Source organism: Felis catus, chromosome B4, assembly GCF_018350175.1.
Source record: "Felis catus isolate Fca126 chromosome B4, F.catus_Fca126_mat1.0, whole genome shotgun sequence".
Lineage (NCBI taxonomy): Eukaryota > Metazoa > Chordata > Mammalia > Carnivora > Felidae > Felis > Felis catus.
The window spans coordinates 120,974,167-120,990,319 of record NC_058374.1 but is presented as its reverse complement, the minus strand read 5'-3'; the positions used below and the strand labels follow the sequence as shown (position 1 = coordinate 120,990,319).

Genomic DNA, 16,153 nt, shown 5'->3' with positions numbered 1-16,153 from the left:
ACCTTATAGTTCTTTCTATCTAAAATCTCCATAAATATATGACTAATAGCCTATAGGCATAAGAATTCAGGGATCTTCTACAATGGCAGTGGGGAATATATGCATAACAAAAGTTTGTTAAAAAGAATGCTTTCTGCATTGACTCAGAAAAAGATTGCTGAAGCACAAAGTATACACTATCTGGGCAAAAATTAACTTCCTGTCTTTTATGCCTGACTTCTCCCTATAAAACTAGCATTGAATCAGTATATCTGACAGACAAAAAGTTTCGGCAGTGGTGCTTTGTCTTATTACCACAAAATGGAAGAATATGAAAATATGATATTATCACAGCAAAAAGAAAAGATAAAATATAAGCAAAATCCTGATCTATTTCATAACCAAATATGACTAAAATTTGTAGAATGAATAGGTTTGAAAAGAACAGAGAAGCATTAAAAGCATTAGTTTCACTTACACTTATTCCTAGATTTTGTCCTCCAACTGATCTTACCCCAAGTCAATTACCTGTCCCCAGCCCCAGCCCCTCTCTTTCTGTAGGTCCAGCAAGGTTGAGCAATTTGCCTGAGGTCAAATAACCAATTAATGATAGAATCTGGATTTTACAAAATCCAAGGAAATGTGTAGTTTTTTTTTCTCCTCAAGTGACAATTGCAAGATCTCTGAGCACTGTTTCAATAAAACTAATATTCTTGTAATCAATAGACACAATATACTCCCAAGTAAAGTCAGAACATGGAATCAGTGTCAAATGTCTTTGGAATCATTTCAAGTAAAATGGAAAGTTTTCACAAAGACATTGATAATATTACATGAAAACCATGAAATGTAAGAATATGAGAACAGCACATAATATTATTAAATAATGTTTCTATTCTCAAAGCACATCCACTTCTAGTATTTCAGTGTCCCCACCAAATCTTGACAGAGGAGAAACAATCAGTATGCAGGCAACTTATAATAAAAAACCCAGCGTGGTCAACATAACCCAAAATAGTGAGATTAGAACAGCTTCCATCATGAACTCACTGACAGGCTTCAAACAACTGCCTAACATTTTTCTTTTTCATTTTTTTCTGGGACTATTAACACCCAACCTTGCTATCTCATAGGTAAGCCTGAATATAAAATAAGGTAGTTGAGAAAATGTTTTGATATGTTGAATGCCATAAAAAGACATGTTTGCTTCTAAAAGAACCTAGCAAAATCCTGATTTTAATGATAGTTGACTGATAGTTAATTAGTAATTATTAACACTTAGTCTGTTTTAATAACATAAGTGATAGGATACTTCTTTCATTTATAAATATATACTGAACACTTGTTATTTGACAGGAACTGTGCTAGATCCTGAGGATACAACAGTGAACAAGATAGAGATAATACAGACACAAAAGGCCCATCCCTCCTCTGTGCATGTGTTTGTGTGTGGAGAGATGTCAAGGGACAAAAGCAAGTAAATGAATACCCGAACTTTGTGATAGGACTTTTCACATCAGATGTGGAAGGGGCAGAGAGGTAAGTCAACTTTAAAATATGCTTTCTAAAAAGGTGCATTTATTTCTACTTTAATACAATTTAAAGGGAATATATATGTATGTGTGTGTATTATACATAGATACATACATATATATGTATTTGTATGTACATATATATGCATATATATGTACATATATTCTAGTCTAGTCTAGTCTAATTTTTAATACTGGTTATAAGCCCCAAATAGACTTCATGATCCACTGGGGTCTAAGACATGCCATTTTTAAAACACTGCATTAAATAATGCACTTCAAAGTGTTTTTTCAAGTGTCTACAGGCATTATTGTTAGAACTGTCTAGTGTTTAACTTGAAAAAGTCTTGCTCATTTTACATAATATTCAATGAAGAATCTTAGGAAAAAATACTTAGATTTTATCTCAATGAGATATTCACCTGCCTCGAATCCTAAAAAATCACCCCACCCCAACTTCTCACCCCAGTCTTCTGGCTCTGACTGAGACATCTTTGACATAGATCTGTTGCTAAAATCTCAAACAAAAGCCCCCACACTTGCTCAGCCCAGTTGTGTAAATTTGACCAAGAGCAATTGTGAACAGTATCCTACCTTTATCAGGCTTCATGCTCATCATTTCCATGACAAATCCTGATGATGTGTGGCTATGGCGAGGACTACTTTGAATTGGATATTCTAACCCCTGAAACTGCATTACCATTCTTAGCTTATTCACAGCAACTGAAAATGAGACCAGGTAAGGAGTGACAGAGGCCAGAGGTTGTATGGTTTACTGATTAACTTCATTACAGAGCAGAATATTTGTAAATGTTTATGAGAAAAGTCCTCGATGCCAAGTTGCCTAGTAAACTGGAAACCAGTCTCTTAGCTTAATTTTGGGGAGTACTTTCCAGTTTCAGAACTTAATATGTAGAATAGATTTCTGGTCAGTGGCCCTAAAAGTGGATTTGGGATCAATTGCCATGCTCTAGGTCTTGACATTTGTTCCTATCAAAAGACTACAGAATAATTTAATTTTATGATGTCAGGAAACAATAAAGCATAATGCTTAACAGTATAAGGCCAATTGATCTGGGTTTATATCCAGTGTTATTGGTGGAATTGTGTCCCACCCCCACCCCCTACAAAATTGGTATGTTGAAGTCCTAAACTCATCATGTGACATTATTTGGAGAGAGGGTTTTTATAGAGGTAATCAAGTTAAAATGCAATCATGAAGGTGATCCCTTATCCCATATAACTGATGTCCTTATATAAATGGGAAATTTAGACACAGAGACAGTATGAAGAGACACAGGGATCTACAAGCCAAGGAGAGAAACCAGGAACACACCCTTCCCTCACAGCCTCCAGAAAGAATCAACCCTGCCAACACCTTGATTTTGGACTTTTAGCCTTAGGAATAGTGAAACAATCCATTTCTGTTGTTTAATCCACCCAGTTTGGGACTTCATTAAAGCATCCTTAGGAAACTAATATATCCAGACTCCCTTGGTACTCACTAGCTCCATGGACCATGAACCAATTCCTGAACCATTTTCTGCCTCCATTTCCTCATCTATAAAGTGGGACTTATAACCATAAAATCTCATAGAGTTAGTATGAGGATTAAAGAAGATAATATTGATGAAATGCTTAGCACAGTGGGTGGATACCCACCATCATTACATTGATGTTATGATTCTTCATCTTTGGACTCAGGTTGTAGGGTGGCTTGCTTACTGAGTAGAAATAGTTTCTACAGCACAACTGGTGGATATCAAGCTTGTGACTGTTGCTTATTTTTTGGAAGAGAGGGCTCTAGAATAGGAATTGGTAGGACTAGGGTTAAGCTCACATTTAATGCAATCAGACACCCTGTATAACCTTAGGCCAGTCTCTCAGCTTCTCTGGGCCTCATTTGTCTACATCAACAGATGGTAAAACATAGATAATAATTCCTGCCCTACTTCCCTCATAGACTTGTTGTGAAGATAAAAACGCAATAAATATGAAAGCTGTTTCAAAGGCAATAGTGATCTGTACAAATGCAGTAATCATTGCCAAGACATTTCAACAGCTTTCACGTGTTTACAAAGTGGTTCCACATGCATTACCTCATTTGATCCTTCTCACATCCTCTGAGGAAGGTATTACATCTGAGGCCCACTATCTTCTACCCTATTTTACAGACTCTACAAGGCAGTGACATTCAGTGATTTATCTAAAGTCATGCAGTTAGTGAGGGATGAAGTTAGGACTTTACCCCAGGTCTTCTGAGTCAAAACCCCGTGGTTGAAAAACTGAGGCACACTTGCCCTAGTTGCCAAGAAAGGGGAAAAGAGTGATAGTGCATGGGTATGTTTCAGTTCAGCTTGCCAAATCACTTACCATTTGCAAAGCTATTCTCACTCCTCAGTCTACTTCTGATTTCATTCTCCTCTCCTCACAACCCCAGAACTATCCTTGCCTTGAGAGGATCCTGGGTGGAAGAGCTACCCAAAGGATTTAACCAGGACAAATTATCTCTGAGTTTTCAATTTTAATAATTCTCTACTGACTTTTTAACTGCTCAAACAAATGGGCTTCTTGTCCTCAGAAACTGCTATACTAACAAGGAAATGAGTAGGACAGTTTAGCTGATCGGGGAAACAGCTGTTGCTGAGTGACATTCACACACGATATTCTCATAATAAGACTGGTTGGATCCCTTTGCTTCTTTCTCAGTGATGACCAACTGCCTCATGTTATTTTTTTTCTAAAAACACATTATCCCCCTGCTGTTCTGTGCACTGAAATAGTAGCCACTAGTCATATATGGCTACTTAAATTAAAATTAATTAAATTAAATTGGAATCAATTCCTCAGTTACGCTCGTCTTATCTTAAGTGTTAATATGTGGACAGTAGCAACCGCATTGGACAACGTAGATCTAGAATATTTCACCATCACAGAAAGTTCTATTGGTCCTATTGCATAAGATACTTGGGAACAATGTGAATGATATATCCTTCCTGGTAAGTCGGAGAATGAGCTATGAAGCCTTGAAATTAGGTAGTCCCAGGTTTTCTGAGAACTATCCTTTAGAGGAGACTTGACCAATAGACTCTGGGTGATGTAATCTCATTGGAAAGACCTCCCCTGAGAAGCCGAATGTGAGTGTTCTCTTAGCCTGGATCCTTAACCATCCAATTCTAATTCCTTGTCTTGATTATATTTTGGTTTCCACTTAACTACCTATGGAACTTTAAGCAGATTATTGAACTTTTTAAATCTCCACTTTCTCACCAGTAAAAGGGGAATAGTAATGGTATACACCTCATAGGAGTGTTGTAAGAATTAATATTAATGGTGGGGCACCTGGGTGGCTCAGTTGGATAAACATCCAACTTGGGCTCAGTTCATGATCTCATGGTTCATGGGTTGGAGCCCCACATCGGGCTCTGTGCTGACAGCTCAGAGCCTGGAGCCTGCTTCGGATTCTGTGTCTCCCTCTCTCTCTGCCTCTGCCATACTCGTGCTGTCTCTCTCTCTCTTTCTCTCAAAAATAAATAAAACATTTTTAAAATTTTTAATAAAAAAATAAAAGAATTAATACTAACGGCAAATAGTTATAGAGTACTTGTGATGTGCCAGGCATTCTTCTGAGAACTTGAGTAAATAAAGCAAGTCACTTGCATAAAGTTAAAGGACCACATACCAGTAAATGACAGAGATGGACTTGAATTCAGGAAGCTTGCTAACTAATATAGAATAAATATGATATCTGACATATAGAAAGCACTCAAGAAATAGTAGCTGTTACCATTAGCACAATTCTTTTTATCCCTGTAAGTGTATAAATTTTCAATCTGATTTTATATTCAACCTTTCTCAGCTTGGTTATTCTGAGTGCCCTTGAGATTTGTTTCTTAGCCTACAAGGTTGAGCGCAGGCCCTGGATGGCAATGGAGTCACCCACCAGTTAGCCACTTTGTAATTCTTCATCCCACTGCATGCCTTCTCCAAACTATTCAGCCCTATCAGAAGAAGCACTGTTTTGTCTACTCTATTTTGTAATAAGGAAAGTCCCTGTCAATACTTCTTTACCATCTTCCATTTCTAAACTCCACCAACAAGGGTTACCAGATCTGAGATTCCTGGGAGTGCAAAATCCAAAACCATAGTGAATTAATAAAAACTTAGATATTGCATAAATCTGCAGAAAAGATATGGGTAAGAAACAGTAGTGACACAATATTTACATTACACTAAACAAAGCTCCCGATTTGTCTGAGCCAATGGTATCTTTTCATCTTCTGGAAACTTTCAGCTTCAATTTACCCATCACATCAGAACTACATTCACTTTAGTTGAACTCAGTGAGATTAAAAAAAAAACCTGAAGTGAAATGTCAGAAATATTCCACAAAACTGCATCTTAAGACCTTTAATTGTATTTTAAAACATCTGACTGACTCTGTAACATCTGAAAGATTCTTTTAATTTAAGCAAAAGACATAAGCAAGAATAAGATTCTAAAATGAATATCTTTTAATAAAAATAGAACTACCCAGGGGCACCTGGGTGGCTCAGTCAGTTAAGCATCTGACTTCAGCTCAGGACATGATCTCTCAGTTCATGAGTTCAAGCCCTGTGTCTAGCTCTGTGCTGCCAGCTCAGAGCCTGGAGCCTGCTTTGGATTCTGTGCCTCCCTCTCTCTCTGTACCTCCCCTGCACACACTCTGTATCTCTCTTTCTCTCAAAAATAAGTCATCATTTAAAAAAAAATTTTTAATAAAAAAATAAAACTACCCAGAGAAAATGGACATAAACAGCTAAGGGAAGCACAAAGTAATGAAAAATAGCTAAAGGAAAGGAATTATTTGGGATATGCCTCCTGCCACTTGCTGATCCTCATTCAAAATAGGGCTTTGGAAAGACTATTAGATACAAATATAAAAATTAGTATAAAAACACAGATTCCATAGCTATTGTTAGCAAAGCCATAATACCAAGATGAGACAGAACAAGTGTTTCCTTCCTTAGGGCACTTGGAAATTTATTTCCATGCTGTTGGGTTTTGTTGGCTCCTTGAAGATTCTTTGCATTCAACAATGTTAAGATAAATAGCACTTCCTTCCCTTAATGAGTAGGGCTGTGTTTATCATTTCAACAATTTAAATAGTAACAACTACCTTGAAAACTCTGGATTAATTATGTTGTGTGATGCCTTCAGGTTTACAAAAACACTTTCAACGCAGCCATTCAATTTTCCCAACAAGCTGTAATGTGTCATTATTATCCCCATTTACAAGGGAGAAAACTAAACTTCAGAGTGTCTCAATTGCCTCTTAGACTTTATTTCTTTAAATTTCATTGCTTATTTCCACTCACAATCAGTGAACTTTTCCCAATATCACCGAGCCAAAAGAACCAGAATTCACTGCACTAAGAACATTGGATATTGAAGCATAAGACAGTACCTTCTCTTGCTTATGCTATCCTATTGTTACAATGCTTTTTTATTCATCTGAAATTTTGTGATTTTTTGAGTTCTTAAGGCACAGTTTGGTAAAAGAATACATAGGTTTTATTTAACATACCTATTCACCATGTCAAACTGTGGGAAGCTGTGGACTTTGTCATGATTACCTTTTATTGTGCACTAATTGCATAAAGATCCTGCCTTCTTCATTCATCAGAGAAGCCTTTCTCAACCCACTAAATTAATCTTTGACCAAGTTTCCTGGCTTGTAGGATGTCCCAAAGGAAAGGAGACTTATCTCTTTTGGGTCACCATGTCCTTCCATTCCGAGTCCTATATGTGGATTGAGTTACCAATGAGCTAGATTCCCATCTGGATTTGTCAGGGATGTGTGGTAGCAGAATAAATTAAACGACCTCAGAAAGTGATTCCAGTCTCATCTCTACAATTCCATTCTGTCCCAGCTTCTTTCCTTCTTTTCTGCAAGAACCAGTTTAAGAAAACAGAATCTATAGAGCAAATCTGCCCCATCCCCCCTCCAAATCTTAGCCTTCCTTTGAATATCTAAACTGATTTAGTGGAAAAATCACATTAATACTGTGTGGCAGACCCCTCTGGTGGCAGTGTCACATCCTGAAGCCCACCCCTCATTTCAGCTGTAGCCACAGCAAGTGATCACACATGAGCTCAGACTCACCTCATACTTAGTCTGTCATTTCAGGATCATGCTGCATATCTTTTTGCTTTCTGCTCAGAACTTCTCCAACACCATAGGAGGGAGACCACTTGGCCTGATTCCACTGGGTGTAATAAAGGCACAACCCACAAGTGCCAGGGAGTTCATGCCCCCAGGGGTGACCCTGTTAGTAACCGCCCCAGTCCCTGGTTCCTCAGAGGACAATCCTCTGTGCTACTCTCAGGGGAATCAAGATCCCCTTGTCCACAACAGGGACCCTCGTAACTCATCTCATGTTGGTTTTCCTCTGTCCCCGTTTCATGACTCCAGTCTTTGATTTCTACAACCCAGGATCACCACTCACATAAACTGCCTGTGTGCAAGTCCTTGCTTCAGGCTTCTCTCTTCAGGGTAACCATTTATACATGAGGAGATGCGCTCCCGTCACCTTACCCAAAGCCTTCAGAGAGTAAGGGGTCCATAGCCATCTCTAGAAGAGGCTGAAAGTTCTCACTGCAGAGGTAATTAGTGTCACCAGTGCCCATTAGTGAGTACTTATCAGTATTTTCTATATAATCTTACCAGCACCTTCCCACTGTCTTAACATTGGGATTTCATTATGGCCTTTATAGTAACCTGCAGGGAGGAGGACCATGCCCAAGGCCACCTTAGAAGTCACGTCATGTGCCAGATAAGTACCACTGAGTCCAGGTCACCGCTTTCTAGCACAACTAGAGCAATTTGTGGATTCAGATGTTAAAACTAGACAGTGGTTCTAGAATTCTCCATCTAATCATCTCCTTTTACTCATGTTGGTTAATGGGGATGCAGGGTCCAAAACCAGTTGTCTAGACTCTTTCAATGACCCTAAATAAAAATGAAAAGACAAGGCCTTATAGTCCATTGCAGACTTTGGGCTTTTGCATTTACTATTTCCTCTGCCTAAAATGTTCTCCTTGGCTTCTTGTCTTTCAGTCTCAGCTCAATTGTCAACTCCTCAGAGGCTTTCCTTGGCCACACCAGTTAGAGCAGTCCCATCCTTCCAGTTACTATGATATCACCCTGTTTTATTGTTTTCATAGCACTTACCACTACCTCATGTTATTTTGTTTATTTATTTATTTGTATGCTTATTGTGAGTCTACCCTCCACTAGGATCTTGCCTGTCTTTTTCCCTGCTTTATTCCAATGCCTGGTATATAGTTGGTACTCAATATTTGGGTGGAAGAAATGATAGCTATCCATATGCTATACAATTAGCCTCACCTTCCTTTGTTGTAACAACATGATAGTTGGTTTTCATTACACAGACCATTGGAAAAGAGTTTCACTCTCCAGCTAGTTGAGTCCATGGGTTAATACTTTCGAGTCTCTAGCATATCTCAAAATCCAGGAGTGGTGAGTTAGGCACTGTGGGTTACTCATCCATGGGCCATAGTCTTTTCCCTGGTGCTCTGAATCCTAAGCTCAGGATGGGAAGCCCAAAGAATCCATCAGGCTCATCAGGAGACAAAAGAAGATGGGAGGAGGAATAAGGAAATTAAAATGAAAGTCTCCATCCACCGCTTTGGTGTACCTTTAGCTCAGGTATGTTGTGTGGAGTGAGACTGAGCCCCCAGGAGGAAAGAGATGTGATAAAAATGCTTAGGGCCAGCTCTAGAACTTAATGGAGAAAAGGAAAGCATGTCCCAATGGCCACACTGGATATTAATTTACCAGGAGAGAAGACCAGATGAAGATTTGAGGAAACTGCTCCAGTCAGGAATAACAGCTGTGCTGGTGGCTCATGCATCTTATACTACGTATTCTCAGAAATCTTAAATGACTGTGTTAGGAAACAAATTAAGAATGTGGTCTAGCAAAGGAGAGCTGGAGGAAAAGCAACACTAAAAGCATGAGTTACAGTGCTTCCTCAAGCAATCATTTCCAGATGCTTCTAACGTGACAGCACCTTCACAAATTTTTCTCTATCTGCTCACATCTTTTTCACCTCATGGCTGATGAGGTGAGCCTTCAATCTAATAATGTGCTCTCTCAGAGATCCTACCATGCAATCATAAAATTTCAGTGAAGTGAAAAAATCATCTTAAGTAGAATTTTCCTTAGTCTATGATATACATGTACAGTTTTAACTATCCTGTGAGTTCTGATTAGTAGGACAAAAATTATAAAGATGTCTATGCAGGCTGTTTTCAGGACTCATATAAGGGTAGAACAGAAGTAAATGGTCATGTAAATGGACATGGAAGTAGGCACCGTTGTCTTTGAATGCATCCATAGGATGAAGAAACGCCAAATGGAAGAAATAAGATACAGCACTTATGTCCCAGAACTGGCATTTCATAAATAATTACTGCTGCCTTTGGTCTCTCTGAGAGTTACGGATAAATATCTCTTTTTCTCCCTGAACCTCTTTTCTCCTTCCCTTTTATTATTTATTAGTTGGTTCTTATTTATCAAGTGCATACTAGGATTAGTAAAATATGGTCACTGCCCTTAAATGTTCTTATACTGTATGGTACAGGTAGATATGTAAACAGGTAATACAAATAATGACCTCTCCTTGGAAATGACCTGCTAAACCATTACACACTAAGATGCTAATGGCTACTGGGTAATAGCATAAGCTATTAATTAATATTGTTCAAGGTTGTCTGCAACCAAATAGGCAAGGATGTCATGCCTCCAAATATTGCATTTTGTGGAATTATAAATGTTTGCATTTTCACTATCAGAGTCCATGGTCCATACTTTAATGTAGAGTAAAAAATTGGGAGCATCCAAGCCTCCCAGAAGGGCTATTATACAGAAGGGAATTATTTTAAGAGTGGCAGAAAGCTTCCCTGCCCCATCTAAAATATTGCTGCTGTTGAGTCTTTGCTGATGTTCTCAACTGAAACTATAATGAGAAGTTTTTTCATAAATGCATAAAGTGAAGCAATATATCATTTTATGGTATCATCTAGTTACAGATCTACTGAAAACAACTTAGTACAGATTGTCCTCAATCCAATTTAAATGACTAATCATGACACTGTGCCATATATCCCCCAGCATGGGAAGAAGAGTAGAAAGGAAACTTATTGCAGAACTATAACCTAAGCAACCCCAACCTTTTATAGGTATAATATTAAACCATAAGAGGCATGATTTCATACTCTAGTAGTGCTATAATAATATCAGAATTAGCCCGGAACAGGAATCTGTTTCTACTCCCAGCTCTGTTAATTATCTAGCCTCATGGCCTTGAACAAGTCACAAAGCTCTCTTGCCTTGCAGCCCTCGACTATAAAAAAGAAGACCATCAGGCTCAATAAATCCAAGGTGTGATCTGCCTCTAACATGGCACGGTATCTAATGTTTATTGAGTACTTAGATGGAACAAAAACTTTTCTGGGTTCTGTTGGATTCATCATCTAGGCTTTTTTCTCATGTATTTCCAAGTTGCACTTTATTTTCACTTATATTCAAATGAACTTGACAACTTACCAAATAAATTTTCAGAAAGAGAAAATTCATCCGTGACAGGTAAGTGGGAGTGTTCGATGAGATTCATTTTTGATCCCATCCAAAGTTCTATTTAAAATATCCCTTTGTTACAGTAGTCTTCAAAAGAAAACTCTGAAAGACAAATAAGTAGTAGAGTTTGAGGAAGGGTGGGGGCATAGATATTTAGTTAAAAGAGAGAGGGAGAAAGGGAGCAAGCTTATACACAAAATAGCAAATGGATCTGTTTGTAGACATTTTGCCAGAGCCTTTCTGTACATATCTGTTCTCAGTATTTATCATTTTTACCCCTCATTTGAACTTACAAATGCCCAGGATATGTGCTTTCAAAAGAGACACTCTGTAATGGATCTGGGAAAACACCATATGTTTTCATTTAAATTTCAGCACTTGAGAAATTTGTACAAGATTTGATGACATTTTGGTTGTGTCTTTATTTCTTTTACAAGTAGAAAAAAAAAACAGAAACAAATAGAAAGGCTTTGATTAAAAATGGGATAAATTGGGCGCCTGGGTGGCGCAGTCGGTTAAGCGTCCGACTTCAGCCAGGTCACGATCTCGCGGTCGGTGAGTTCGAGCCCCGCGTCAGGCTCTGGGCTGATGGCTCAGAGCCTGGAGCCTGTTTCCGATTCTGTGTCTCCCTCTCTCTCTGCCCCTCCCCTGTTCATGCTCTGTCTCTCTCTGTCCCAAAAATAAATAAACGTTGAAAAAAAAATTAAAAAAAAAATGGGATAAATTAATGACTTAATCTCTTAAACCTTATTCCTAAGTTGAACAGGTATTTCCAGACACAAAAGTGATTTAAGACCATTTCCTTCTGGAATTTTCCTTAGTAGGCACTATAGCAGCAAATCAAAAATTCACAAAATGTTCTCACAGGATCTTAATTTTTGCTTTTTAGAGAAAATTTCAGGGGCTTTCATTTTCACTCTCAGGGTCTATCATGGTCTTATATTTACATGGGATAGAAAAAAAGTTATGGTAAAAGGAAAAATAATGGTAAATCTCACCAAAGTGTCTGAAGTTTCGTACTGAGTAATGTCCAGAATGAATTCAAGAACCCAAGGGAAGCAATGTCCACTTTTAGTTATATCCTTAGGCCTTCCTTCCTTCCTACCTTCCTTCCTTCCTTCCTTCCTCCCTTCCACTATGTTTCCTACTTTCCTGAAGAGATAACTTGAAAGGTCAAGTAATGAAGTTATACAATCAGAATTTCTTTTCCTAGGCTGTTTTCTAAGGATGATTTTTTAGACCTTTTTATGATGTCTCTACTAAGAAATCATTTTGTTTACAAATAAATATTTACATTTGTTATTCAGGAAGAGCATATAGAGTTTCTGTTGGACAAATTTATTTCATTATAATGTCCCTACTATTTATGTCTCTATTTCTTTCTCTTTCACTCAGCAGAATGTTCCAGTTCAAGCAGAAGTGAGTTTCAGATACACTAGGCTTCTGTTAAGGTAGTCTACCAGACTATGCTGATGCATTCATTTATTTATTCATGCTTGCAAAAAACATTTATTGAGGATTTATTCTGCATTAAGCTCTGGGCTGGATCTTTGGCGCTAAAATGGTAAAAGGAAAAAAAAGTATCCACGATCTATGACATCAAGCTTAATAAAAAGATTAAAAATAATCACACATCGGGGCACCTACGTGGCTCAGTTGGTTAGGTATCCAACTTTGGCTCAGGTCATGATCTTACAGTTACTGAGTTTGGGCCCTGCATCTGGCTCTGCACTGACAATGCAAAGCCTGCTTGGTATTTTCTGTCTCTCTCTGTCTGCCTCTCCTCCACTCTCTCATATACGCTTGCTCTCTCTCTCTCAAGATAAATAAATAAACTTAAAAAAATCACACATATACACAGACAATTACAGATTGTCATGAAAGATGGTGATAAAGCCTAAGATCAGTATGCTCTAATAGAGAGGTTGGAGCATGAAAAGGTGGCAAGATAGGGAAGTAGCTGATGAAGAAGTGGTTTCAAGGGCAATTTTTATAGAGGGGGTGGCTGTAGAGGCAAGAAAGAGAGAGAACCTCCTGCTACAGGATACAAAGCCCATTGTGGGAATGCAGACAAATCTGGGTCCATCTGGGACCCAGGCATTGGTTCCCTAGGAACCAATGGCATGGCCCTACCAGAATCTACTCTCCAGAAAACTAAGGGACCTGTTGGGGGAAAAAACCCCATTCTAAAGTCAGAGGGAGCCAGGAACCTTCATCCTAAAGCAAACCTTAGTCATTTCAGAAATGTGTAATTCTCAATGTAGCACGGTTTGGCCAAACCATACTGGATTCAAAAGGCCTTCCTGCCACCCTAAGGTGAGAGGGAAGGCTATAAATAAAAATGAAATCTAGAAGCATTGAAGTATAAAGTAGAGGTAGATCCTTCCAACAGAATGCAACAAGTAGGAGAGACTACTCACCCTCACGCAACTCTGGCACATATCACAGTGGAACTTTGACCCCAAGAGGACCAGGGCCTTTCTGGGGCAATTGTGAAATAGCAGCAGCACCCTAGGTATCTCCATAACCCATGGAGAAGGAGAGGAACTGTGACTGCTGGTTGGGCACTACTCTTACTCATGGACACAAGAGGTAATGGCAGAGACAGCCAGAACAAACCTGATCATGAACAAACATGAGGAGACCCTAAGGCACTTCTGAAATACTTGGACTCTGATAGAAAGCTGAAGGTCCTGAGTAATAAACCAGTAAAAGATGAGTTGTCACTATTTATAAGACCTCATTCATACTAAGAAGCCAGTTGTGGACTAGGAAAATTCAACTTTTAATATGTGTGTATGAATTGTTTAGGTATATATTCACTGTGTATATATTAATATATAAATTATGTATGATCATTATGTATATGTGCCTGCATATTGTATAATAAATGGATTGAAAAGCCTCCCCAAAATTCAAGCAACTATTCTTCTAGATAGAGTTCCTCCTCTGGAATAGGAAATTCCACAGTTTCCTTCCCATAATAATAGTCTTCAGGAACCCACAATATAGAGTTAGGAATTTCTCCTAATTTCCAATCCAAATGTATACTCTGTAATAACATAAGACCCTTTTCCTCTGGTCTTTAAAAAAAAGGGGGGGAGATTTTAGTTCTTTGACTCTTCCCTTACATTTCCCTCTGTGCTATGTTTTTCTCATATTTGTCTTTTTCAGCCTTCAGTCATGTTCATCAAGCTCCCTCATACCACATGATAGCTCTGTAATATTTTCCAGGTATACTCATCTTTATTTTGGATTCTTGTATTTTCCTTCTTATATTTTACTCTGTATGTTCATACAAACTTGGTATCTTTAGTTCAAGTGCCTGGCACATAATAGGCCCTCAAGAAATGTTGGCTCAATTAAATGATCTGTATTAATTGCTTCTCCCGCTTCATTCCGCCAAATTCCCTGCCATTTGGCACGCTCTTCCTGGAGAAATTGTACAAGATAAGGAAGAGGTTCTCCTATTAGCACAAAGGACATAATTTGTCAATCTCTCACCCAAATGAAAGTCCAATTCCCCAAATTCTGTAGCACTTGAGTTATTACCCCTGGCTGGAGATCCACAATATGGGTGCCCCTGAGTAGCTAACAAGAGAGCCCTCTAGAATCTGGAAACAGTTGGCAGAGTCTGCTCAAACCAGATTTGTTGGGTTTATGATTCCTCAAGGGACTTAAAGAAAAGGACACTCTTTAATTTTTGAAATGGTAATGCAAGCATGTGGTAAGCAATTCAAACAGTACACTGAAAAATTAGTCTTCCTTCTAGCTCTGTTACCCATTTCCGTTACCAAAATTCAACTACAATGGCCAGTTTCTTGTGTATCCTTCCAATATTACACCCACTCTTAGCATAAAGGGCCCTTAAACAGTGCCTTAAATCAGGGTTTGGCAAACTATTGCTCACAAGCTAACACTGGTCTGCCATCTGTTTTTATACAGCCTGCCAGCTAACAATGGTACTATACTTTTGGATGGTTGAAAAAAATCAAAAGAAGGATATTTCATAAGACATAAAACTTATATGAAACTCAAACATAACTGTTCATAAAGTGTAAGTGGCACATAGTCACATCCATTTGTTTATGGAATATCTATGGCTTCTTTCCCCCAGAAAAGAAGTTGGGTAGTTGCAACAGATACTGTATGGCCCACAAAGCTAAAAACATGTATTACCTAGCCCTGTGCAGAAGTTTGTTAATCCCTGCCTTAAATAACAAAAGAAGAAATCTTTTTAATTAAGTAAATATAGGCAAACTATGAATAAACATAATGATTGCCTTGGGGGTATAAACTCACTTATATACATCTCATAATAGTACGGTCTTCTTAGCAGCTCCTTACTGGGATTGGCGACTTTAGCCTTACCTGGTTTGTCACGTAATGAGCATCTACCATGTCCCAAGCATTTGACAATTGTTTCCACATATATTATTTCTTTCATTAGGGTTACTTCTATGTCCTCCTTTCTGTAATATTTTCCACCCTCTTGTTAGGGGAAGAATTGCAATGGAAAGCCTAAGTCCCAGGAGACCCCACACCTTAGCTCTGCAGTCTTTTTTTCCCCTCAAATCCTCCCTTCCATATAAGGAGTCATATTTGTAGGTTGAGAATAAGCAATGAGTATTCTTTACACTAGTGGCCTCGGAATAGTTTTTGTTCATTTATCCCATATAAAATGGTTGAAAAACAATATACTCCATCAACACATTTTTTGGTTTATATCCATAGTTTTTCATTTAAAAGTTGCAAAAAAGTTAACTTCTGACATATTATAAAAATTGACATTTTATGTGTTATTACAGTATTCTCAACCCTATTCAATTACTCTTAAATCTACTCTTAAATACCACAGCAACTTAATATCCTCCCTTATCCTTCAAAGAAACACTCCCTTATCCTAAAAAGTGTTAACATCTGGAAAAAATTTTTTATCATTCCTGTTCCTCTCTGAGTTCACATTTCATTCCACTACACTGCAGAATCTTACTCTAGT

At 38.2% G+C, this 16,153-nt stretch overlaps 1 protein-coding gene across 5 annotated transcripts in view; it reads right to left on the bottom strand.

Moving 5' to 3' along the window:
- NR1H4 (nuclear receptor subfamily 1 group H member 4) overlaps positions 1 to 16,153 on the bottom strand; it is a 73,482-nt gene that overhangs the window by 44,528 nt on the left and 12,801 nt on the right. For 2 of the 5 annotated variants that reach the window (XM_011284174.4, XM_019835387.3), the window contains exon 2: positions 11,125 to 11,256. In XM_011284174.4, the coding sequence (XP_011282476.1) occupies positions 11,125 to 11,203 (79 nt within the window). In that variant the 5' untranslated portion in view covers positions 11,204 to 11,256. Of the gene's footprint in view, positions 1 to 2,105; positions 4,837 to 11,124; positions 11,257 to 16,153 lie in introns of those variants that run through there. The other 3 variants (XM_019835388.3, XM_019835385.3, XM_019835386.2) reach the window with 3 other exon arrangements.